Below are 27690 nucleotides of genomic sequence, written 5' to 3'. Positions count from 1 at the left end.
CCCTATTTTTGTCCCCCAAACAATACACAATACATGCATTTAAATGACACTTTAGAATAACAAATATGATCTTTATTTTGTTAAACACTGCAATTTTAAAAAATGTATCTGACACCCCTTCCAATATATTGGGGAAAAAAAAAAAAGTTTTTCTGCAGCATGATAAATAAGAAATCCAGCAAGACTTCATCTTAGGCCATCATTTGATAAAAAAAAACCCCAACACCACAAAAACAGCAATCTTATTACCAAGAGTAAGATTGTTCTGGTTGAATTCCCTTGCATTTTTGACACTATCTTCAACATCAACTTTGCCCAAATGATTCTTTGATTCCTTTTTTCCTGCAACATAGCTACTGTAAAACAGCTTGAGTGAAAGTTACAGTAAAAGCCCTGCAACTAGATAACCAATGACTCTCAATGGATTACTGATTACATGGAAATGCTTGTTTTGACTGACAAGTAAAATGGTAAATTAAAGCAAAATAACAACAAAATGAGGAACTATCAGTGGTTCTTTTCAAACCAAAACACACTGTTTTTCATGATCTCTAGTAAACTAGCAAATTGGACAGGGATATACACCCTTAGTTGTTTATGTCCAGAGAGGGACTTTATCTGCAGAAGTGTGAATGTCTAAAATAACCATTAAGTATCTATAACAGGCCAATTTAATTTCCTTACTTGTGACACTCTCCAAAACATATTTAATTTATTGATTTCTTAACTAGAGATAGGTAATTTGTAGGCCTTGTTAATATACTGTGCACACTTAATTAGTTTGCTAATGTAATGCAGGATAATCATGCACAGACCTTCAATACCAGAAGCGCATATAATAAATTATTTGGGCATTATTTTTCTTTTCCACATGGGTTAACATGTCTCTGTTTTCACCTGTTATTTCATTATTTTGTGAAGAATGCATAACAAGGGAAGGACCATTAAGTTGAGCAACCGCAAAGTCTTGCATCTCATAACCAAAAGCTCAGAGTCTAGCAATATCTTAATTTCCAGCCCTTTTATCACCTTTTAAAATTTTTGCAAGTCATGCAGGCAGTTCTGACTGATAACCAACATGAAACCTCTTTTCCACTTCCAAACTTTTTAAAGTGCTTCACAATCATGTAGCAGTATGATTTAAAACTACAGGTTACCTTGAAAATCAAAAGTCTGAATTATAAAAGTAAACTGCCCTTATAGCTTCATCATCCTATATATGTAAGCAAAGTGCCAGCTAATTAGTGAAAAAAGCAAGTTTAAAGTTTTTGTAAAACATATTTACAGCTTTTTTGTACACCTAGAATAGTTTCCCAATGTTTTTCTTCTCTCCCATTTATGACATTCAATGAAACAATGTAATGTTGCAAAATTAAAAGGGTTCCTGTCTTATTTTTGCCTTCAGCTTCATGTTAGAGGCACATACTTCTAGACTCAAGCACTGTAATGCATAGTGGAAATCACCAATTAAAACAGCAACAGCAATGGAATATACTGCAAATGAGAACATCTGTCATTTAAAAATGAAATGTTTTTGTAAACAGTCACACTGCAATGCTGAGTTAGATGAATCATGTAAGGCTTGCATTAGCATGCTGACTATATCTTTTCAGAATGTTTAAATGATCTAAACATTGTCACAGGTTCAACTCAATTAAAATGTACCAGAAGTAGCCCAGTGGCACACGTATTTGAATTATATATCAATATATCTATAAAGTGTGAGTAAATTTTTGGTTTGTTTTTATACAAAACTTTTTTTATATTAACACTTAAAACCCCATACACTCCCCCAATATCCCATAATAAAACAAACTCAAACCTTCATTAGACAACACTGACTTTTTTCCCCCTACAGTTCTACTTATACTACTAAATCCAAGGTGGCCAATGTATTCACAGGCTGAAAGAAGGGATATTATCACACACTCCAGAGTCAATGGTTAAAACAGAAGATTTCTTAGGTTTATAAGTAAGATCCGGGCCAATTAGATATATAACAAGAACAGCTGTTCTGATGATACATTTAGGATGTCAGTGTCACTTTTTATAGCCTTCAGCTACGTGCTTTACCTTTATTAAACAATTTTTTTTAATTCCTTAAAATTTTTAACATTAGCAACTTTGTTGTTGTTAGATCTAATTTTTTTGTAATTTCTGAATTAATGTTTAACTGATCTGATGGTTTTATTTTACTACATTTTTAGGGGAATAGCATATACCCATTAGTGCTTATGTTCAATGGTTTGAAATGTCTCTAAATTCACTTTTCAAAAAAAGGCTATTAGAAAGGTAAAATTAACTGAAATTGAATCTGCCAAATAGAAATTGATATTTAAGATGTTATATTCTAATCCTAGATATAATGGCATAAATTCTTCTAAGAAAAACAGCTTCTACATCTGTATAAAGCCCTGGCAAGATTTATTCATTGTTTTGGTTATGAATGTCCTCTGTGTGTCTCCAATTTACTTTTACTCAGGAATGTTCAAATGATTCTATATATCACAATGCTAGTACAATTCTGTACTATGATAAGCTTTTTTGTTGCTTTTTAAATAAAAAACAACAAATACCTAATCAGGAATTAACTGAAAAAAATTGACATTCTTCTCTTAAAAAAGTAAATAAAATAACATTATTTAAAATGTGAATCTGCTATAAGACATTATACAATTACATAGATACATATCAAACACAGCATATTCAATTTGCCAAAAATTAATGAATATAAAGCCAATATGGATGCTGGCATATATATGTACGTACAATGATTATAGCTTTCATAATTGCACTATACCTACAATCAGTTTCCAATTATAAGATGTTTTATGAGGGAACAAAAACTAGCAACTACTCTTATTTAATGTTGTTTTAGAGTGGGGAGTATCAAGGATGAAAAACATCTCATTAGTATTTATTGTTACCGTTGTTACTCAAGTAATAAGAGATTGTTTTTCCACCTCTCCTTCCTGCTGAGAGGCAACAACTTCTGTGCTAAGTGCACCCTATTGCTATTTGGCAATGTAAGTAATTCAGTCTGACCTCAGAGTTCTGTGTAGCTTGCTAGCAGTCATGTACCTGGTCAAAAAATACCTTTTAACCTAAGCTGCTCATTGATGGGTGCTACATTTTTGTTATTAAAACTTTGTATGTTTAAATTTCAAGAGTGATTTGCATTAAGAATTCTTTCTAAAGAATATCAAGAGAATCTATTTTGCATGAAACCTATAAAATGTCTGTGAATAGGTTAAGAGGCAACCTTATCAAGAAAGGTTTCTGAATGTGATCATTCATCAATAATTTCATGCCGTACAAAGGTGCTTGATATTATTAGAGAAAACATTGTATGCAATCACATGCCATCTCTGACATAAGGAGAGAATTAAACTGTCTTCTATACATGTATACTGAGTAGCATATTCACTCACACTGTTGTTTTTGGCATTAGAAAATGGAACACAATAAAAACAGGAACATATGAGTTAAAACTATGTTTATCATTCAGCAGTTGACTCAATCAGGTCAATTCCCAATCTATTAGTTTGGCATTTCAATCACTATCTTATGTCTCAAAAGTATTGGTTTCATAAAAAGCCATATTTGGCAAGATTTTATACAACAAAAAAAAAAGTTTTTTTTCTACTACAGAAAAACACTTGATAGGAGCTCTAACTTAAGAAAAAATGCACACAGCTGAAAAATAAACTCCTATCCCTGTTTCAGGCTGTAGCCACTGGGGAAAATGTACTGTCCACAACATTTCTACTTGTCATTAGTGAATAAAGAAAAAAGAAAATAATGGCACATGGCAATTAAAAAGACATTCTATGGTAGTCTATGAACATTTGAGGTTTATGTCTTTAATTATTTCATTGCTGTCTTCTATGCATCTTTCTGAACTGTGAAAGTATGTTTAAATTCTAAATCCACGCACAACTATTTCTATTTTGCAATTCCCAATATTCTAGTCTCAGAAGTGAAGACAATGAGAATACTAATTTTAAGAATTAAAAAATCATACTATCAATACTTTTGATCCTTCAGAGAAAGCACATTCTGTAAAATTTCAATGACTAATCACTTCTGATGATAGTAATTTTCTTGAACAAACCACTCAGCAGAAAATATATTATCAAGGAATGCAAGTGGTGAAATGACCATTGTACTTTTAAAACATAGAGGGGGGAGGAAGGAGGGAGAGAAAGGGTCAGGGAAAGAGGAACCAGCTTAATTTTGCTTCAATAGCAAAAACCTGTTATCCTTTGTGAGTGTATGACTGAGAATTTAGAAACCACTGAGTCACAAGATTTTGCCTAAAAAATAAGAAAATGTACTATGAATGTACTTCAGCATCTTTTGGTTTTCCTCCATATAGTTTAAATAATATCATAATAATAACTAAAAAACTCTGTGAACATTCTCAGAGTGCAGGCCAGCAATAAATTAGTATTATGCAACTTGTTTTCACAGATAATACAGTCCCTCTTGTGCATCTTCAATCATGCAAAGATGGTCTTGGAGGGCCTCTTAGGCACAGTTAGACCAGGTTGTATTCCTTCAGGTTTAACTGTAGAATCGTGTCCTTGACAGCAGCAAAGACAAACCGTATATTCTCTGTGTCTGTAGCACAAGTGAAGTGGGAGTAGATAATTTTGTCACTGTCTGGATTCAGGTCTACAAACATCTTCAAGATGAACTCTCGTGCCGCTTGTGCATCCCGTTGTGGTCCTGATAATTAAGAAGAAAAAGTCAGTTTCTCCTGAAGTCATTCAGTATTTGAGCTTATTTAGGAAGGGAACCTCAGGAGCAGAAACCAGAAGAAAGACTCAGACTGTTATCCTTGTATAAGAGAGAAAGGGAAAAAATTTACTAACAAATACTACCATATACTATTTTTTCCCCATAGGGACCATTAAAAAATAAAGATTGAAGGAAATTCCAGAAGTTGATAACAGAAGAGCTGTTCTTTTTGTGCTGACTATCCTCTTTCTTCCATATGGTGTTAAAAATGGAGAAATGAAGTTGACAACCCCACAAAATGAACAACAGAATAATTAGTTGCTTTATACTCATAAATATATTAAAAATAATAGATTTGGCCCATTTTCAGTCTACTATATTTAAACTATACTTAAGTACATTCTTTTAAAATGTAGCATAATCAAGTTACATCTTAAACTGGCCGGACACTGTCCCCAACAGAATTTAATTTACTTTAGTGTAGCAGGTTTGGTTCAATTTCCTCACATGGGGCACCAATTCCAATTTCAAACCACCACATTTAGTGATAGTAAAATATACATGCTTGCTAGTAAAAGCTGTTCAATTGCAAAACTTAATGTTCTAACAAATCAATTTTCTAAATTATATATAACAATTCTATTAAATTTAAATTAAGCCTGTAATTCTCAGAACAACCAAACTGCATATTCTGCTTTGCATAAAGCAGAAGGCAAAATAATGACTTCCAATCTATAGGAGTGAGAATTAGATCCTGTTCATAGCCAAAAGAGCAGTACAGAAGTAGTAATATTAGCCACAGGTTATTTTTTCCTATACTGTATATGCATATGCTGTCCCAGTGCAATTTTCATAGGCCATTGTTCCATTGTCCTCCTGTTTCTGCGATATGGGTTTCTACAGAACATGTATGTTTGCTGTGCCTCTTCCTCCTATCTCCTCATTAGTTCTGGTCTTGTTATATGACAATATAAATACCAGCACTCAGCTGTTATATAGTTGTGTCCTTTAATGGTCATGAAATCTGTACTTAGGAAGTTAGTATGTGCCTACATAACTTTCAATGACTGCACAATAAAACTTATTTTTAATATTTAAATACAAATGTAAGCATTTCTAATTTCAATAAATGCTCAAATTAGGTAACAGTGGAATCACAAAAGATAAAATACTTTCTGATATCTATTGGTTGCAAAGCCTGGTGGAAGAAGATCATGATTTTACAATATCTTGTATGCACATGAATATGTATCTGTATATATAGACACATAGACATATTTTCTGAGATGTAGAGAAGGACATGTAAACAATAATTTCTCTGAACTAGGACAAAGAAAACTTGAAAATTTTTAACATTTCTAAACACAACAGATTCTAGCCTTTAGCTTCATCACATATTCTATAGAAACAGCAGCAAAATTAATTTCCCGATAATTTTTTTTACTCTTAAGAAGTTTAAACATTTTTAAAGGAGACTCCAACACTTTCAAAGACAATGATTTCTTCAAAATAAGACATTTATTATTTTAATCAACTTCCTAGAATTTTGTTAAACAGTTTTACAGTGAGTAGGCACAGGCAGGTTTGTTCCTCTTTTAAAATCTACTGCACTATTTAAAGTGTATATCCAAATTTTGCTTGCCTAATAACATGTCTGGTTGTTATAATGTAATTCAATTTTTTTTTTGACTGGAATTCAAGTACAGAAAACTGAAATTAAAAAGAAATTTTGCCATCTCAGGTATTTAGAAAAAGGAAATGAACCAATGGTAGATTTACAACGCTAAATGGTTACAATCTAAATAATCTTGGAAAAGAATTATAATACAAATCAGTAGGTTTCTTGTCCATAGTTCCCTTTTTAGCAGTCTTAAAGGATTTTCTCTATATGATAGTCAAGTACTGTATAAAAAGCACTACAATTTAGCTTGGCTACATTAACTTGTAATTGTCAGCATTTGTTTTCTTTGAAGACTGGAGGGGAGTGTGCTCCCACAGACAGATATTTTTTAATTCTTTCCTTCCCAAACATGGCCACTTTTTGTCTTTTTCCTCACTTCCAGCACTTCATTCTGGTCTTTGAGTCAGTCTTTTAGTAGGATCTGTGAAAGCATACCCTCACATGATACTCTGACCCTTGAGAACATCTCAGTCTCTCATCCAATGTTGTTATGACATACTGTGCAGTACAACTGCTTAGTTTAATCAGTCCAGTTTGCCATCCTGGTTACCATTTCTCATTCCTATGGTACTTTCTCCATTGTACTACCCACATGGGGAAAGTGATCTAGTTGAAAAATACCGAATTCTGATGTGTGTTGGTTCAGCACAAATGGTAAAAACTTATTAGTGATTTCCTTTAAACTGACAATCAAATTAGCCAACCAGATACAGGTATACACCTCTGGGTCACACAACCTTAAAAAGCCAGAAGGAAGCCTAGGAACTTCCTTTTTCCTTTCGACCTTGCAGGAGGTAAGAAGGCAGTCCCAGCTCTCTCCTTGCGAGGGGGAGGGCTGGGACTCCCGATGACTCCCAGGCCGGGGGAGGGGATAAGCGCATGCCCTGTCCCGACCCTGATCGTTTTTAGCAGCTGTAAAACACCCTGCCGCTCCTCCTATGGGGGGGGGGGGGGAGAAGCTGGCCCAAGGTCTGGCTGTGGGCCTGGGCCCTTTCCCCCAGCAGGGGGAGGGGAGCCTGCAGCCGCTCCAAGCTGGGCCATCCCAGATGAGACCGAGGGGTGGGGACAGGAGGCATCCATCAGCCGGGCTGCTCTGAGATCTGTCGGCCTGCGTTTCCTTCCCCCATCCCCGTGGCTTTTGAAAATCCTGACACTGCTGCCTGGCAGAGATCACATGACCCATCTGCAAGAATGTTAACTCTTTCCTGACACAGATTGAGACTTTTAAGACTTAGCTCTTCCCAGAGAGAAAAAGACAGAGTGAACATATAGAAGACCCAGCATAACAGTCAGATGGAGAGAATAAGTAAAAGACTAATTAGAGGAAGGATGGAGGAGTTGCCTGATGGCTGGACTTTCTTATTCATCTATGGAAATAAACTCTATAGGTAGATTGTCCTTTAAATCATGGAAAAAATATGCATTTTGGGAGATGATTTGTGGATTTTTAAGCAAATGTGTTTATGATGGACTGAGTAATACTGCATTAGAATCTGTGATTCTTGTGGTCCCATGAGATGCCCGAACAGAGAGATGAGAAGCCCCCTGCACCAGTGAAAAAAGTGAGAAGATATCTCTGTTCTTTGAGATGAAAAATTCTTTGCCTTTGAAGTTGCTCATTTTTAAAACGTAACACTCCAGATGCCTGAGTTCCTATGACCCATAAGCAGCTTGGGAAACTGCTAATGGGAGGAGACCACATGGAAGCAGGTTTCCCCAGGCGGCTGTTTCTGTGCGAGTTCAAACCCACAAGAGAACTGTTGTAGGTTGTCAGTGGGGGAAAATTCCATGGTAAATTAAGTGACTCCTCTCCTCAACACTTGATGAAAGACTATATTCAAATGGTGAAACTGACTGAAAAATCTCCTTTTATTCTTTAGGTGTGCGTGTTAATAAAATCTATCTGTTTACTTTTAAGTTGGGCCTGTTTTGCCTTTTTCTCCCAAATCCTATCTCCCAGAGGGAAAAGAGTGTAGACACTCAAACCACTACACTTAATTTGGAAAAACAGAATTCGGCAAATGTGAAACCACTACATGATGAGTTCTCCAAATGTGTCTGTCTTCAACATCTCCAAACAGGATGTTGGAACAGCAGAGAGGGACACACAGTGACCTGTGCAAGCCAAAGACTTTACAACTGTCTTGGTTTCGGCTGGGACAGAATTAATTTTCTTCTTAGTAGTTGCTTGTAGTGTCTGACTGAGATAGAGTTAATTTTTTCTCTGCAGACTTCACAGTGTTTTGCTTTGCATTGGTAGTTGGAAGTGTGTTGATAACACACCAGTGTTTTGGCTACTGCTGAGCAGCACTGTCCCTCTAACATTCCTTCTCCCCATCAAGGGGCTGGTAGCGGGCAAGATCCTGGGAGGGGACACAACTAAGCCAGCTGGCCTGAATTAACCAAAGGGATATTTCATACCATATGACGTTAGCTCAGATATAGAAGCTAAGGGAGAGAGGAGGAACAGGGACATTCATTATTCTACAATGTTTGCCTTCTGAAGCAACTGCTACACGTGCTGAAGCGCTGCTTCCTGGGAAGTGGCTGAACAACACTCACTGATGGGAAGTAGAGATTAAATTTAACCTTTGCTTATGTGAACTCAAACTTTCACTTTTCTTTTTTTGCTTTAGTAAACTGCTTTATCTCAACCTACTAGTTGTTTCCCATCTTATTTTCTGTGCCCTGTCCCACTGGGAAGGGGAGTGATAGAGTGACTTGGTGGGGACCTGGCATATAGCCAAGGTAAAACCAGTACACTGGTATAGTCCTGTGTTTTAGATTCAGTATGAGAATAATGCTGATAACACACTGATGTTTTGGTTGCTGCTGAGTAGTGCTTACCCTGAGTCAAGGCCTTTTTAGTGTCTCATGCTCTGCCAGTGAGGAAGTGCACAAGAAGCTGGGAAGGGGAGCACAGCTGGGACAACTGACCTGAAGTAGCCAAAGGTATATTCCACACCATAAAACATCATGCCTAGTATATAAACTGGGGGAAGTTAGCCAGAAGGGGCCAATCATTGCTTGGGGATGAGATGGGCATTAGTCAGTGGGTGGTGAGCAATTATATTGTGCGCTAATTGCTTTTATTGTACATCAGTTGTTTTTATTTTGTCCTTTTCATTAATATTATTATTGTTATTATACTCATTAGTATTATTACTTTATTTTACTTTACTTCAATTATTAAATTGGTTTTATCTCAAACTATGGGTTCTGCCTTTTTTCTGATTCTTCTCCCCAGGAAGGGAGGAGTGAGCAAACAGCTGTGTTATACTTAATTTCCAGATGGGAGTAAAGCACAACAATCATCCGTCCCATCTCTCCACTAAAAGAAATCAAATTAAATCATAACCTTCTCTAAGGGGTTAAGCCTAGCAAGATCTGCAGAATTAGACACTTAAAAGACTTTCAGGTCTGGCCTACTGGCTATGGTCCTACTTGTCTATAACCTTTTTTTGTTTCCCTTACCGATGGTAAAGGAGAAGAGGAAGAGGGTTTTTCTGAGCTGACTGAAAATCTGACAACCCTCTATGTTGAAATGACAGGCCTAGTAGATATGGGGAGAGCAGTGGATAATGTCTAGTTGGATGACAGTAACTAGTGGGGTACAACAGTGGTCAGTACTGGATCCAGTCCTATTTAACATCTTCTTTAGTGATCTGGATAAGGGAGAAGAGTGTACCCTCAGCAAGTTTGTTGGTGACACAAAACTGGGAGGAGTGGCTCCATCCAGAGGGACCTTAACAGGCTGGACAAAGGGGCTGACAGGAACCTCATGAACTTCAACAAGGGCAAGTGCCAAGTCCTGCACCTGAAGAGTAACAAACTTAGACACTAATATATACTGGGGGCCACCCAAGTAGAAAGCAGCTTGGCAGAAAAGGGACCTGAGTGTCCTGGTGTTCACAGTACAGCTGGTCTGTAGCTGGACAAGATAAATCTGGCCATAACACAAACCAAATTTGGCTAGCCTGGTTCGTTCTAGAAAAGAAGTAGAACAAGTCCCTGGGTGAACAATGATAGAATAGATCTGAACTCAGAGACCTCAGACAACCCTGTTCAAGCCTAGATGCAGAAACACCACTGGCCAGAGATCTGGGCAGAGAGAGATCCCAACCAATTGGCTGTCTAAACCCGGGAAAATCAAAGCCCTATAAAAGAGGCGACCATAATAAACTCAGTGCTGTTTGTTGAGGACACTCAGTGAGTTTGTGTTGTTTCTGTCTCCAAGCAATGAGTCATAACGTAACATCTGGTGATTCCTGAAGACAGCAGCCATCCTCTGAGCAGAACGGGGGGAGACAGACAAAACGTGTGTTAAGAGCCGCAAACCAGCAAAAAGCTGGAAATAATCAAGAGGTGTGCGAGAAGAGCTGCTCAAAATATCTAGCGAGCAGAGCTGCCAAAAAACTGGATTCTTCCTTGTATATACCCCCTTTAAATAGAAGAAAAACCCCACAGAAGACATGGGTGGATTTTTTCTACGTGGAGGAACACCCAGCAGTGAAGGTATAGACTAATTTTCTGTGGGAATGAGAGATAGATTATGAAGAAGACACTTTATTAAATTTGATATCAACTAAAAACCGTGGTCTAGAACCAACCAAAGAGACTGCATTAGATATAAATACCTGGACGAGGACTGGAAAATATATTTTTGATGCAGCCTCAAAAGGCAACAAGAGTGAGGTTAAAATCCTAATGAAATATGGGGTTAGAAACTAGAGGATATTAATCATAAAAAAAATTAGAAGAATACTAATTAAAGGATAGGCATTCAGATGGTGTGTATTGCTGCTCTTCGAAAGAAGAGACAGGGCTGTGTACAAGAACAACAAAAGAGGAATACAAAGGTGCCTGATAAGGGGGTGAGTGCTCACCAAAACAAAAGACAAGAATACCAGATTACCAAAGACACTGAGATAGTGAGGCGCCTCGAGCCCCCAGGACCAGATAAACCTGGCTTCAGAGCTTGGACTATGACCAGAGGATCAGTGAGCATGCGCAAGACAGCAAGGTCAGAAGTTCATCTCTGAGGAAGACTATCCTTCTTCATCTCTGAGACCCCCAGGACGACCACCAGAAACACCTGTGCAGGCGCAAAGGACTGATAAGACAATTAACATACGAAGCGGAGAGAGGAGGAGCCAAGGAATGTATATACATAGGTGTATTGCGAAATTTGATGCATATGTAACATTCTAGAGGTTAAAAGAGCATAGAAGTGAGTGAGAGGTGCAGATGCCTTTGGGAACTATCCCGCATCGCGCCCAGTGCTGAATAAATGACATACCTACTTTAAAACTCACTTTGTCTCTGAGTTTTAGAGTCTTTCCGCGTGTCATTTTGGCGACCACGAAGGGACGTTCTCTGCCCAGCCGTAGGACCGGCGGACTTCCTAAGGCGCCCCCGGGATTTTCCCTGGAAGGAACTCCGCTTCTCGAGTCGTTCACTGTGGGGGCAGACAACGACCTCCTAAACAGCGGAGAAACGGTATGTATTCCTTTAAAAAGGGGCCTCGTAAAGACTATTGGTAAGCCGCCCAGAGACGTCTGGGCGCACAAAGAGAGTCTTGGTGGGTTTGGGCTTGCAAGCAATTGCTGGGTCAAACGTGTGACCAGCAGGAGGAACCTCTGACTGAGGGAAAGGCAGCGGGGAGGGGAGGGGTTCGTTGACCGTGGCTCGGCCACTAGCGATTCTGGTGGTGAATCGAGCGAATTCCTGGTTTATTGCCGCTATTTGGTTGAGTGTGCGAGTTTTCCTAAAAGTTCGGATGTGTTTTGTGTTTGGTTTTGTGAGTGCCTGAAAGTGTCTGTGAGCTAACCGTGGGTTTGAGAGTTGTGATGTGTTTTTGAGGGAATATTGCCATTGTTGAAAGGTGTAATTGCAGTCAATTACCGCTTATATATTCCTTCCTTAATGTGTGCATGAGGGAACTCTTTGCACTTTTACTTTTCGTATTTTCTATTACCGTGTATCTTTTGGGTTTGTTTAGTGTGGCTGGCTTGGAGCTCTGCTCTTAAGGGTGTTTTTTTTTTTGCATTCTACTTTGATGCAGTGTTTTCTACAGGGATGGGTTATTGTGAGTATTGTCTTCAGGGTTTATGTGATAAATATTGTTCCAGCTTAGTGATGTTTGTCTTAATGTTTTTACTGTGAGTATTGCCTTCGGTTTAGTGTGCCTTACCACAGATAGGGCATTGGTGACAGTCGTTCTAACTCTGGCAAACATGACTGGAAGGGGTCTTTCTCCCCAGTGGCTTGAGCTCGACCCTTGGGAGTTTGTAACCCCGAAAGTAATTGGGTGATAAAGGGAAACACCAGCGAGTTTTAGAAAGGCCATATAAGACTCTGCAGGGAATGTGGTTTCATTAGATTAAAAGTTGCCTGCATCAAAAGGGTTGGAACATCCAGGTGAAAAGAAGGAGTGAAACTATCTGTTTCTGTAGGCAAGACAGCATCTAGCCTGGGTGTTGGTTAAGTGTGTGTCTTGTGGAGAGCAAGTGGTGGTTTTTTCTTGAGTAAAAGATTTAATACTGGTGCTCATTGTGGCATACAGGCTGGTGAGGACCCTAAACCAGAGATTTTAGAAGACTTCTGTGAAAGATCACAAGCAGTCCCGGAGGTTTGGAGTATAAAATAAAAGACTGGGAAGAGAATGTACAAAAGTGTGAGAAAGATTCGAGTGGAAACAGAACAGGAAAAAGAGATAATGGGATCAGGAGAGAGTAAGGGAATCCCTAAAGCAAGCCCTCTGGGCTGTATTCTAGCTCACTGGAAGGAGATTGCAGGTTCGGGAGGTGCAGAATCCAAATGCACCCTTGTAAAGTACTGCACACAGTGGTGACCTTTGTATCAGCTAGAAAATGGAGCTAGATGGCTATCGACTGGGACTTTAGAATATAATGCTTTATTGATGCTTATGCTTTTCCTCAGATGTGAAGGGAAGTGGTCTGAAGTTTCGTATGCAGAAATGTTTTTCTCCCTCTGAAATCATCCTGAATGGCAGAGGGACTGTGGGATCAGAGTCCCCTCTGATCCCCTGGTATTAGCCCTTGAAAAGGAAAATAAAGCTAATAGAAAGCAGCCTAAACAATGCTGTAGTACCTGCTCAATAAACCAGCGTTGCACAAATCGTGACAAGGTTTATCAAGCAGAGGCACAAACACAGGAGTTACTAGCTTTATCTGGGCCACCCCCTGAGGAGCAAAGGGGACGAAGGGGAGCAGATTCAGCTCCCTTGGAAGGGAGACAAGCTGGGCCGTCTGCTCCTCCATGCACCTCTGACTTACAAACAATATTATATCTCCCATTGCCTGACAGTGATAGTGATGATGAAGAACCTTCCACTATCACAAGCGATCCCATAGCATCTCGGAACAAAAAACAAACAAGGGAAATTATACAAGCCCCTTTAAGGGCAGCAGTGGGACCTGGGAGAGAAACTGTTAGTTAAAGTCCCTTTCTCTACAATTGACTTAGAAGGCTGGGAAAAAGTTGCCAAGACTGACCCAATAGGAACAGCTAAAAGGTTAAGATATATGATTAAGCAGCATAACCCGGACTAGTCTGACCTCCAGTTATTATTGGATGCACTAACAGAGACAGAAAAACAGTTAGTTTTGAAAACAGCAGGGGATTTAGCAGAAAACTTTTGTAGGACAACACAAGAGGATGTTAAGGATGTTTTTCCTCTCCAGGATCCAGGTTAGAATCCAAACAATGAAAGGCAATTAGTAAAAATAAGAAATTATCAAGAATGGGTAGCAAAAGGGATGGAACAAGCCATCCCCAAAACTATAAATTGGTCAGCCTTGTATGCAATTAAGCAGACTCCCTCCGAAACTCCTTCTGAGTTTCTAGATCGCCTGAGAAATATGATGCGCCGCCATACACCATTAGATCCTGAATCTGAGATAGGAATACAGCAGCTGATAAATTTATTTTTAGGGCAATCTACAGGAGATATCAGGAGGAAACTTCAAAAGCTCCGGGGACCAGAGGGAAGGAATTTAGAGGCCTTGTTAGATGAAGCATGGAGGGTTTTCAGCAATCGAGAAAAAGAATATAAGCAAGGGATGAAAAAGTTAATGGCAGTAGTAAAGGAAGAAAGGAAAGGGCGGCGAAGACAAAAACCACCTAGGCAAGAACCACCCCAGCTGAGCAGAGACCAGTGCGCAAACTGCAAAAAAATTGGACACTGGGAGAATGAATGTCCTGAACTAAGAAGAAATGGGAAAGAAAACCGAGGGAGAGAGGTAGTAGTTGCTCACACAAAAAATGACTGAAGGGGACTGGGGGACCTTACCCCAGGAGATCCACTGGTTATAAAAATGAAACTGGGAAAGGAGGGGAAGGAGATGGAACTTATGGTGGACACGGGGGCAACATTTTCAGTTTTAAATAAAGCCTTGGTGCCAGTGGAGAATAATTATGTTAGGGTGCGGGGAGCAACTGGCCAATCTGAAATAGCATATTTTTGCAAACCACTCAAATACAAATATGGAAAACAGTGGAGTATTCATAAATTTCTATACATGCCCAACTCCCCGGATTCACTCCTAGGGAGAGATCTATTGGAGAAATTAGAGGCAACCATTTCGTTTAAAAATGGGGAAGTTACTCTGGAGGTAAATGATCAAAAATATATAGAAGTATTGAGTTTAATACTAACAGCTACTGAAGCTAAAGAAGAAATTAGTGAGGAAATACTAAACCAAGTCTTTCTAGGGGTATGGGCCTCCAATGTACCAGGAAGGGCAAGAAATGCATTCCCAATACAAATTAAGCTCAAGGAAAAAAAAGAATCAGTCAGAATCAAGCAGTACCCCCTAAGAAAGGAAGACAGAGAAGAAATTAGCCCGATAATTGAAAATTTCTTACAGCTAGAGTTGTTGAGGGAGTGTCAATCTGACTTTAACACTCCTATCCTGCCTGTCCGCAAACCTGATGGGTCATACAGGGTTGTACAGGATTTACGGGCTGTTAACAAGATAACTGAGAATCTCTACCCTGTGGTGGCTAACCCATACACCTTGTTAGCATGTCTAACACCAGAGCTAACTTGGTTTACCGTTTTAGATGTAAAGGATGCCTTCTTTTGCCTCCCTCTCCATGAAGCCAGCCAGAAAATTTTTGCATTTGAGTGGGAGAGTCCTAAAAGTGGATGCAAAACTCAGCTCACATGGACAGTTTTGCCTCAGGGATTCAAAAACAGCCCTACCCTGTTTGGAAAACACCTTGCAAAGGACGTGGAATCCTGGGAAGCTCCACCAGGAGAAAGGAAACTGTTGCAATATGTGGACGACATCCTAATAGCCACCCCCACAGAAGAAGGATGTGTGGCCTGGACAGTAAGCCTCCTAAACTTTTTGGGGCTTCAGGGCTACAGAGTAACAAAGAAAAAGGCTCAAGTGGTAAAACAAAAGGTGATCTACCTGGGCTATGAAATCAGTGCTGGACAACGGACCTTGGGGAGAGAGTGCATAGAGTCAATATGCCAAACCCCGAGACCCCAGACAATAAAAGAACTGAGAACCTTCCTGGGCATGATGGGATGGTGCAGACTGTGGATTTATAACTATGGATTACTTGTGAAACCTCTGTATTCACTCATTGCAAATGGGAGCAGAGACCTCCACTGAACAAAGGAAACCACACAGGCCTTTGGTCAGCTGAAAAAGGCCCTCATGTCAGCTCCTGCATTAGGACTGCCAGATGTGAGTAAAACATTCTTTCTTTTCTCTCATGAGAAACAGAGAATTGCCCTGGGAATACTGGCACAGGACCTGGGCCCATACAGAAGGGCAGTTGCTTATCTCTCCAAGCAGCTGGATGCAGCAGCTAGAGGATGGCCGGGTTGCCTCAGGGCAGTGGCTGCAGTTGTGCTGAACATTCAGGAAGCCCGTAAGTTCACCCTAGGCCAGAAAATGACTGTGCTAGTGTCTCACACAGTATCCTCAGTACTGGAAACAAAGGAAGGCCACTGGCTTTCCCCACAACGATTCCTTAAATACCAAGCTATCATGGTAGAACAAGACGATGTAAAAATAGTAGTAACTAACATTGTCAACCCAGCTCCTTTCCTTAGCGGGAACCAAGGAGAGCCAATTCATCATGATTGCCTGGAGACCATTGAAGCCACTTACTCCAGCCGCTCAGACCTGAAGGACACCCCTTTGGATGATGCAGAAACCTGGTTCACTGATGGGAGCAGCTACATCATGAATAGAAAACAATATGCTGGGTATGCAGTTACCACATCCAAAGACTTGATCGAATCAGAATCGTTACCAGCAGGTACCTCTGCACAGAAGGCAGAAATAATTGCCCTAACCCGTGCATTAGAACTATCAAAAGAAAAAAGAATAAACATTTACACAGATTCAAGATATACATTTGGAGTAGTACATGCTCATGGAGCCATCTAGAAAGAAAGAAGACTGTTAAATTCACAAGGGAAGAACATTAAACACGCACAAAAAAATAATATGGCTGCTAGAAGCAGTTCAACTGCCTGAAAAAGTGGCAATCGTGCACATTAAGGCACATCAGAAAGTGAGCTCAGAATTGGAAGGGGGAAACGAGCTGGCGGACAGAGAGGCAAAAGAAACAGCAAAAAGTGAGGTGACAGTAGAAGGAGCCCTGATTCCCGATGGCCAAATCTCCCTAGAAAGTAAGCCTGTGTACAATAAAAAGGACAGAATGCTAATTGAGGATCAAAAAGGAACATATAACCAGGAGGGATGGGCGGTTACAGCAGAAGGAAAACTAGTTATCCCCTCTCATTTACTATGGCCATTAGTAAGAGAAGAACATCGGAAAACACACTGGGGAATTGACGCTTTGTATAATTACTTGATTGGAATGATCACTGCCAGTAATTTATATGCCACTATCACTCAAGTGGCCCGGCAGTGTGACCTTTGCCTCCAGACTAACCCTAAAAATACCCCTAAACCAAACCTGGGTCAAATTGAAAAAGGTCATGGACCTGGTCAGCAGTGGCAAATTCATTTTTCAGAATTACCAAGAAAAGCGGGGGTATCAATATTTATTGGTATTAACAGATACCTTTTCAGGATGGCCAAAAGCTTTCCCCACCAGGACTGCCAAAGCCCAGGAAGTAACCAAGGTGCTGCTGCAAAAAATAATACCACGCTTTGGAGTTCCAGCCACAATATCTTCAGATAGGGGACCACATTTCATTTCAAAAATAGTTCAACAGATCAGTCAGCATCTGGGCATAAACTAGGAACTTCACACACCATACCGTCCCCAGTCAAGTAGCCAAGTTGAGAAAATGAACCATCTGATCAAGCAACAAATTGTGAAACTAGAGCAAGAAGCTAATTTGCCTTGGCCCCAGTCCCTCCCGTTAACATTGCTGCAGATTCGAACTAAGCCCAGAAGTGAAAAAAAACCTGAGCCCTTTTAAAATGCTTTATGAAACACCATATAGTATACAGAAAGGGATATCCACCCAAATTGGGAAAAAAACGCTGACTGCTTATATAATAGCCTTAGGTAAACAACTCAGAAGAACTGAGAAACATGTGGCTGGAACTCGGAGCAGAAGGCTAGATGGGCCAGTGCATGACATACAGCCTGGGGATTATGTGTATGTCAAGTCTCTTACAAAAAAGACCTTGGAGCCACAGTGGGAAGGACCATTCCAAGTGCTTCTCACCACTTTCACTGCAATTAAGATCCAAGAGCAGAACGCCTGGATTCACCACTCCCGAGTAAAGAAAGCTCCTAAAACCTCTTAGAAAGTAACACCAGGAGATAAAGGACTAAAACTAAAATTCACTCAAACAAAATAAGTGCATTATGGGTAAGAATGTTTTGTAACCTAAGCTGCAAGAGCTTAATTGAGAATTTTTTTTTGTTTATAATCATAATTACAATCCAAAAACTGGGAAATACCTCTAGCCAGAACAATGCTGAGTGGCCCTAATCCCAAGCTTTTACCTGGTACACTAGATCCATGGAAGAGCATTCTGATATAAAAAATCTAAACCTATCAACTGTGGTTATGCATGAAAACCAAGTATATAAAAGACAAGAGTAGCAGAAAAAAACAAGGTTGTAGTCACTCCAAGGGACTGTAGGAGAGGAAATCAAGGTTAGATGTTGACTGATTAATGGAACCACTTATAAGAAAGCAATCCAAATTAGTGCTTCATCCACTCCCACAGACAAACACAAAGAGGTTTGTTGGTATAATTTCACCCTAGTACAGACTGTCGAAGTGGTCTGCCTTTAAGCCCACGATAAAATTGAGCTCTCCTTCAAATTTAGAATAAATGCCACAACTAAACCCATTACAGCCGACACTAGCACTCCAGCCCAAACCCAAATCACGCCACCCAGGTTTGGACCCAAAATTTATAAAATAGGCCCATATGTGATAAGGAACATAAGTCAGCAACAATTGTTGTCTAATCCAGAATAGTCTCTCAAGCATGTTGAACTATTAATGCAAACTAACATCTCTGAAGTCCAGCCAGCCTGTTCTTCCTTCCTAAAAACATCCTTTGAGAGCTAGACAACATGGTTGCAAAAACAAGCATACACCAGGGGTAGAATGCGGAGAGATCTGACCAGAATGTTAGAAACAAGACTAACAGTTCTAAATAAAATCAATTCAGAAATATTAATGACCAAATTGGCCACTGCAACAAGTGATCTAACTAAATTAAAACAACCTTTACAATCATCTTTGTTGGCATTGGGAACTAGTCAGTGGCAAGTTTCAAAAATGTTGCCAAGTTAAGAAGAAGCAAAAGACCAAGACCATAGGTTAATCATAGATGCACTTGGTACAGCTCAGAGTAATACATCCTTAGCTTTTAGCTGTATACAGGCACAGTTGTAGTTGCAGTCAACAGCTGCCTTAGTTATAAAAGAAGAAAGCGAAGGAACCTTTCCAATTGAAGTTCAAAAAGCTGTCTGAGACAATGCTACTGATTTTGAAAAAAAATTTCAGTCCTAGTGGACCTTGATAAACTTCACCTATAATCCAAGCATTAACACAGCTACTGCTTTTGTGCTCACCATCCGCAATGCCACAGTTTATGTTATTCACCCCATTATAGCATTAAGACTGAATCATGAAAGATCAGTGCTCTACCCTTCAGAACACAGAACATGGGCACGGAAAGTAAGTAAAAAATGGCAAACTGTAAATCTAGAATCTTGCATTTCCCATAAACAACAAGAGTTCATTTGTAAGAGTAACACAATCGATGCTCGAAATATATATCTTGATACTGAACAGGGTGTTTGTCATTTTAAAGTTCATTCAAACACCAGTCAAAAGACTGTACTTGTATATATTGGTTAGGGTTGTGTATGTTTAAAGACCGCCTGTACTTTTATAGAAATAAACAAAGATAATGTAACTTTGTTTAACAAAGATCATTCTAACCACTGTATTTGTAACTTCGTTAAGATTTTAGAGTATAACTTCCTGTATTTAGCACCAGTTGTGTCCCACCAGCTAGTCAAGTCTGACAATACAATATATCATAACTTATCACCCACACCTATTAAAATGAATCTCACTTTAATAAAACAATTAATTGATCATCAGGACCTTGCCAAAATTCTAAAAAGTATTCAAAAAACTAGAAAGCAAACTTTAATTACTGTCCATCATGACACAAAAGCAATGAACAAAGTTCTGCAAAGAATGAAACAAGATGCAAGTAACAATATGTAGGACTAACTCTTTAGATAGTCACCCACTACGACTAGGATCCTAAATACAATAAGTCACCCCATTATTGTCTTATTAATATTAGTTGGTATAAGTTTTGTCCTATCTTTTGTAATGCTTATTTAGAACTGAAAAATGTTACGAGTAGTAATATTAACCTGTTTATCCCAAGTACATGGCAAAGCATTAAGAGACACATATCATAAAGACTAGAATTCATATTGAATAAAAGAATTTACTGCCTTATTGAAAAGGGGGGACTGAAATATGGGGTTAGAAACTAGAGGATATTAATCATAAAAAAAATTAGAAGAATACTAATTAAAGGATAGGCATTCAGATGGTGTGTATTGCTGCTCTTCGAAAGAAGAGACAGGGCTGTGTACAAGAACAACAAAAGAGGAATACAAAGGTGCCTGATAAGGGGGTGAGTGCTCACCAAAACAAAAGACAAGAATACCAGATTACCAAAGACACTGAGATAGTGAGGCGCCTCGAGCCCCCAGGACCAGATAAACCTGGCTTCAGAGCTTGGACTATGACCAGAGGATCAGTGAGCATGCGCAAGACAGCAAGGTCAGAAGTTCATCTCTGAGGAAGACTATCCTTCTTCATCTCTGAGACCCCCAGGACGACCACCAGAAACACCTGTGCAGGCGCAAAGGACTGATAAGACAATTAACATACGAAGCGGAGAGAGGAGGAGCCAAGGAATGTATATACATAGGTGTATTGCGAAATTTGATGCATATGTAACATTCTAGAGGTTAAAAGAGCATAGAAGTGAGTGAGAGGTGCAGATGCCTTTGGGAACTATCCCGCATCGCGCCCAGTGCTGAATAAATGACATACCTACTTTAAAACTCACTTTGTCTCTGAGTTTTAGAGTCTTTCCGCGTGTCACTAAGACCCTGGAAGCTAATAATGAACTTGATAAAGCAGATAAAAACCAATGTGTGGCGAGGACTGGGTCGCCACGTGGAGGATTGCTCAGCAGCCCAGGCAGGTGGCGGATCTAGAAGGGACAGCCAAATCCTGACGGGCTGGTACTGCAGCGGCTGCTGGCGCCCAGGCAGGCGGAATGCTGGATTGCACAACCCAGCCATGTGCTGCAGCCCTGGAAGGTGACAGTGCCGGGGAAGGCGACCCAGGCAGCAGGCACAGCCCCAGCGGGCAGCCAAGATGCTGCAGATGGGGCGTTGTTGGAGAGCAGCACGGAGGCGGCTGGCAGAGCCCTGAACGCAAATGCCGCAGCAGCAGCTGGTGGAGCCCAACACGCAGCAGAGCAGAGGCAAACACAGCCGTGGTACCTGCTCCAAGCTGCTGTGCTGGGCTGGGCTGAGTTGCCCTCTGCCCTCCCAGGTCGAGCCACGCCGCCAACACAGCCAAGCACCCTGGGACCATCCCGCAGTTTCACATGTTCCCAGGGGCCACCCCCCAGCCCCCCCCCGACAGCAGACACGTCATGCCATAGAGACGCCCGGGACCACCTCTACCCGGAGTTAATCGGCTTGGCTGCGAAGCCGCGCCTACAGCCCCACCTCCGTTGCCCACGCCTACCTGCTGCTGCAGTTTTGGGGAGAGGCCTGAGAAGACATCACTTCGAGTGCCTGGATGTTGAAGCTACGTCACACCCGAAGTGCACCGGAACCAGGAAATACCGACCCCACGTTGCCAGACCCTGTGAACCCCGCAGCTGCCGTTACCCCACCGAGCCAGCAGCCAAAGCTTCAACAGCCTGAGCAACCTACATCGCTAATTGATACACGAGATCCTCACGGAGGGAAACCAAGTCTCCGCCCTGCTACCAGCTCCAGAGAGGAAGCACTGGCAGTAATACTGGCATCAGCTCCAGCCTCATGGCTATTCAGATTGGATGCCATCCCCTCTCACGAGTCAGTTATCTTCTGGATGGAGGTAAAATTAATAGCAATTGAAAGTGGGGATATAGTGTTGGCATGCACCCCACACCCCCAGCAGGTGTTTCCAAATAGGTTTAAGACGCACCCCTTGCATTTCTTATAAGGTAAAGGACCCAGAAACATCTTCGGTGTCCTGACAGTAATTGGCTCAGTGCCAGCACAGAGGCATTAATTAGGCTTGGAAAGTTTAACTCAAAGAAGTCTGTTGCCTATTTCATTGGGCCAGGGGCTAAATAGCCCACCTGAACTATCGAGTACTAAAGAGAGAGAACAAAGAAACTCAGCGCATTTTCAGGGTGTTGTAGCAAGTGCATGGGACCAGTCCCTATACTGTGCTCGGCTTTGCTCTTTGTTTTTGTATTATTTTCTTGCTTTAATAAAACCTTTTTGATTTTTCAAGACATATCTGATCATGCCACCTCACTAATTGATTTAAGCCATTTCTCTGCAAGGGCTGGACCCTCAGAGGTATTGGGAACCCCAATAATATAGAGGGAGCTGAACTCATTTCTGTACCCATGTCTTTGCCATCATCAGAGGACTGGCAGCAGGGAGGGGGGAGCAATTGTAGCATTCCCACTTGTACGAGGTAATGGGACAACCCCTGACAAATACATACCCTTTAACTGGGAAATCCTCTCAGAGCTACACCAACTATCTGCTAAACACGGGCTGGGGTCACCTGCTGTTGCAAATATGCTTCGATTTATAACTGATAGTGAATAAACCCCCTATGATATGAAGCAAATTGCAAAATTACTCTGTACTCCAGTGCAATACATGATGTTTGAATCAGCCTGGTGATCTTATGCAGAGGACCAGGGACTGCAAAATTCAAGAGATTCACAGCAGGATCCATGCTTTGGGGCAGGGATTTCTCAACTTATGGGGCTGCTCCCCATGGAAGACCCACAAACCCAAGCACACCTGAACCCCTTAATCCTAGCCCAAGCAAAGGAATGTGAGCTCTAACAAAAATCACAAACCTGTCTGTGCCAACCCAAAGCTATTCAAGTGTAAGACAAAACCCCAACAAATTATATATACAGTTCATAGAACATTTGCAGGATGCTATGGAAAAACAAATAGCAAATTATGAAGCAAGAAGCAAATTAATACTGCAACTAGCATGAGATAATGCAAACAAGGACTGTAGAAAAATCATAGATGCATTACCTAAAGAGAATCTTTCGCTAGAGGATATGATAAAAGCACGTGCTAAGGTTGGGACTGGATCTTATAACATGGATATGTTAGCTAATTCTATTACAGCTGCCGCTAAACAAACATCCCATTGCTACAAATGTGGACAACAAGGCCACCTGAAGGTAAACTGTCCCCAAAAGTCCCTTCCACAGGGGACGTTTAAAGGATGGAAGGAGAAAATGCAAACTGCAACTGATGTGGGAGATCCGGACATGCCACCTGTGGGAAATCAAGGCACAGAAAGCTCTCAAAACCTTGTGCCTACAGGCCCAGACTTAGAAATGAATACAGAGTTTGACTTGAGGCCTTGGAAGAGGCTTCTAGATTTAGAGAGCAGAAGCAACAATGTGGATTTGTAGTTTAAGTAGAAACATGTTAAGCTAGATAAGTAGAAAGTTTTAGAGTCAAAAAGTTTGGCTAGAGAATTTGTTACAAAGGTAGTAAGAAGTTTTGAGGTGTAGAACTATAGGTTTGTGGGTTGTTATACGATTGGATAAGAAAATCCACACTGCAGCAAAACGTGTAAAACAAAATAATTAACGATTGGTTTAAAGACACTAAGAAACTTTGTGGCAGTAGTTTATTGACTAATAAATCTTTAAAAGACTTTGCAACTAGAGATCTTGTGACTACTCACTATTGACCCCTGATTTCTGATGTGGAGATGTTCTCACCCTCTCATGAGACTGTAGAAGATAAGAGTAATAAACATGCTTTAACGCATTTTTTAGTAGTCCCATCTCTCAATAATCCCGATAGCGACCAAGGTATGTGAGTCCAAATTTCATGTTATAGGTTAATTTCTCAAGGACCAGGGAAATGGGAAACCCAGCACGAAAGGGAATTGTGTGATGACACAAGTAATATCCCACCCTCTGGTACAAGCCTGTGTGACCAACTCACAGCAAGGACAAGAGGATCAGCTGGCATGGATGTTTCCACCTCAATTCCAATAACCATAAGCTCATTACAGGTACATAAAGTCCCTCTTGAGACCCAGGGGCCCATGGGGAAAGGACTTAGTGCACTGCTGCTAGGAAGATCTGGTACCACGCTGCAAGTTATCTTTGTGCACCCCGGTGTCATAGATGCTGACTTTACAGGGCAAATACAAGCCATGGTGGGCTGGTTTAGCATGGAAGTGATTTTTTTCCAAGGAAGTTATAGCAAAAAAAAACCCAATTAGTGACTGGCTTTGACTGTTTACAGTTTGATTGACCAATTAAATATGGGATACGCCTCTGGGATACACAGGTTGAAAATCAGAGGAATTCCAGGAAAACTCCTTTTCCTCCCAGCCTCAGAACAGGTAACAGCTCCGCCACATGGTCCCCAGGCCCGGTGGGCTGGCTGAGCCCTGCTGCTGCAGCTGTCTAGGCCGGATTGGGCCCAATGACTCCCAGGAAGAGGGAGGGGAGGAGAAGAGGCCTTGTCCCAGCCAAGACTGGGCCCAAGTGGCTGCTATCATCTGTAGCTATGCTGCACCTCCATTATGGCCCAGGCCAAGCCCCCCCCTCTCCCCCCCTTCCTCCAGTGGCTGCTGGACAGAGGAAGAGGAAGGGAAAAAGCTAGCTGCACGACAGATCCTGGCTCCAGCCCCAGCACAGCCGGAAGCTACCACCTTCAGCCATTTCCTGGGGAAGAACCAGCATGCCCTCTGCAGACCTGGGAGAATGTTAACTCTTTCATTGGACAAATGAAGCTTGCAAAACACTAGCCTTTCTCTGAGTGAGAGAAAAGCCAGAGTGGGAAACATGTAATGAGACACTAGGAAGATATCAGGGTTAGTTAAGGAAGAGTGGCATCTTAGATGAGGAGATGAAGAAGATGCCTTCATTTTTGGGCTAAAAGTCTTTTGTGAGCTGTGGTAACAGACTGTATTATGCTAGAATATCCCTTTAAACTGTGGAAAAATATACATTAGGGTGATGAGAGTATTCAGATTGTAGAATTGAGCAAGGTATTTGTGACGGACTAAGTAAATATTAAAGTTGCTGTGATCTAACGGAGAACTTTGAATAGAGGAAGATAGAAAGATATTAAGCCCTCTGCCCCCAGGGAAAAGAAGACCTCTGTTTCTTGAGATGAAGACGATTTTAAAGACAGCTGAAGAAAATCCTTTGCTTTTGGAACTGCTCATCTTTAAAATGATACCCCAGTGAACTTAATGGCCCATATGCAGCCATATGCATGCAGGAAAGACTGCATGATATGGGAGGGATTTCACAACTACAGATTTTCCCGGGTGTTGTGGTTTGAAAGCAAACCGAGTGAGAGGCTCCAAGTCAGAAATACAATTTAATGAGAAGAAAAGGAAAAGATAAAATAAAATAAATGCCATAATACAAAAAAAACCCACTGACAGAGTCAGAATACAACCTGATCAAGGTGATGGAAGCAGTCAAGGTGAGGTGGTCTTCCTGAAGCAGTGATCTCGTAGAAAGGTCTGATAGCTCCGGTCCTCTGGGAATCCAGTGGGTGAGAGCTGCCTCTACTGTCCCAAATCTCAGCTTATATCCAGGTGAGAATGCTTGGCTCCTCCCTGTGGGCGGAGCATCTCACAATGGGATGATGAGTCATAAAGGAGGTCCCTGATGGCCCATTAAACATAGATAACTCCCGGAGGGAGTTATCTCTGAGTCATGCGCAAGGCATTGATGGGCCATTAACTGAAGATGGTGATAGAATACATCCTAAACTACAACCCAGGACAATCCACCCCTTATTCTATTACCATCTACAACATGCCCAAATCAATACATTCTTACAGAGGTATGCATATATACATACAGAATGAAACCTTAGACACTGCTCTCACTCAAAATTCGGTCTCCCTGTGGTACACAACGGGTTTCTACATCTTTCTGCATAACCCACCAAGTGTAACCAGGTCCTTGAGCAAAGACAATCCCAGGGATGGGTCTGCCTTTGCCTGAAGTGGGATTAATCCAAACACTCTTTCCTAAAATGCCCTTCATGTGTACCACAGGTACTTTGTCTCCATCCACTGTGTGTAAGGGTTCAGATTGGGCAGGACCACCTCGATTGATAGACCCTCGAGTGTTGACCATCCATGTTGCTTTGGCTAAGTTATTTCCTAATTCTTGAAGGTCCCTCTACCAAGTGCCTTCAGGGAAGTCTTTAGTAGTCCATTGCACCGTTCAACTTTCCTGGCAGCTGGTGCATGATAAAGAATGTGGTATATCCATTCAATACCATGTTCTCTAGCCCAGGTGTTTATAAGGCTGTTCTTGAAACGGGTCCCATTGTCTGACTCAATTCTCTCAGGGGTGCCTCTTCTCCACAGGATTTGTTTTTCAAGGCCCAGGATGGTGTTCCAGGCAGTGGCATGAGGCACAGGGTGGGTTTCCAGCCATCCAGTGGTGACTTCCACCATGGTCAGCACGTACCACTTTCCTTGGCGTGTTTGGGGAAAGGTGATGTAGTCAGTTTGCCAGGCTTCACCATACCTGTACTTCAGCCATCGTCCACCATACCACAGAGGCTTCACTCGCTTGGCCTGTTTGATTGCATCTCACAGTTGTGGATAACCTGTGAGATGCTGTCCATAGTGAAGTCCACCCCTCAGTCACACGCCCATCGATATGTTGCATGTCTTCCCTGATGACCAGAGGCATCATGGGCCCAACGAGCTAGGAACAATTCTCCCTTGTGCTGCCAATCTAGATCCACTTGTGATACTTTCACCTTGGCAGCTTTGTCTACCTGCTCGTTGTTGCGACGCTCCTCATTAGCCCGGCTCTTGGGTATATGCGCATCCACGTATCGAACCTTCACGGTCAGCCTCTCTACTCAGGCGGTGATGTCCTGCCAAATGTCAGCGGCCCAGATGGGTTTTCCTCTGCGCTGCCAATTGGCCTTTTTCCAGCGATTCAGCCATCCCCACAGAGCATTAGCTACCATCCATGAGTCAGTGTAGAGATAGAGCCTCAGCCACTTTTCTCGTTCAGCAATATCCAAAGCCAGCCGGACAGCTTTAAGCTCTGCAACTTGACTCGATCCACCTTATCCCTTGGTAGCTTGTGCAACTTTTCGTGTGGGGCTCCATGCTGCAGCTTTCCATTTCCGGTTAGCTCCTACAATTCGGCAGGAGCCATCAGGTGAATAGAGCATATCGTCTTTCAGTCTCCGGTACCTCATTATATGGTGGGGCTTCCTCAGCACGTGTCACTTGCTTTTCTTCTTCTTCTTCTTCAGATGATAATCCAAAAGTCTCACCTTCCGGCCAGTTCGTTATAACTTCCAGAATCCCAGGGCGATTTGGGTTGCCAATGCGGGCGCGCTGTGTAATGAGGGCAATCCATTTGCTCCATGTGGTATCGGTGGCATGATGCGTGGAAGGAACTTTTCCCTTGAACATCCACCCCAGCACTGGTAGTCGGGGTGCC

At 41.4% G+C, this 27690-nt stretch overlaps 1 protein-coding gene across 2 annotated transcripts in view; it reads right to left on the bottom strand.

The window, feature by feature from the left end:
• Positions 1 to 3659: 3659 nt before the first annotated feature.
• LOC136373335 (guanine nucleotide-binding protein G(q) subunit alpha) overlaps positions 3660 to 27690 on the bottom strand; it is a 219770-nt gene continuing 195739 nt past the window's right edge. For both annotated transcript variants that reach the window (XM_066338239.1, XM_066338240.1), the window contains one exon: positions 3660 to 4731. In XM_066338239.1, the coding sequence (XP_066194336.1) occupies positions 4541 to 4731 (191 nt within the window). In that variant the 3' untranslated portion in view covers positions 3660 to 4540. The remainder of the gene's footprint in view (positions 4732 to 27690) is intronic.

This window comes from Sylvia atricapilla, chromosome W (assembly GCF_009819655.1).
Source record: "Sylvia atricapilla isolate bSylAtr1 chromosome W, bSylAtr1.pri, whole genome shotgun sequence".
NCBI classification, from domain to species: Eukaryota; Metazoa; Chordata; class Aves; order Passeriformes; family Sylviidae; genus Sylvia; species Sylvia atricapilla.
The sequence above is the reverse complement of the archived record's forward strand: the minus strand, read 5'-3'. Positions and strand labels throughout refer to the sequence as shown.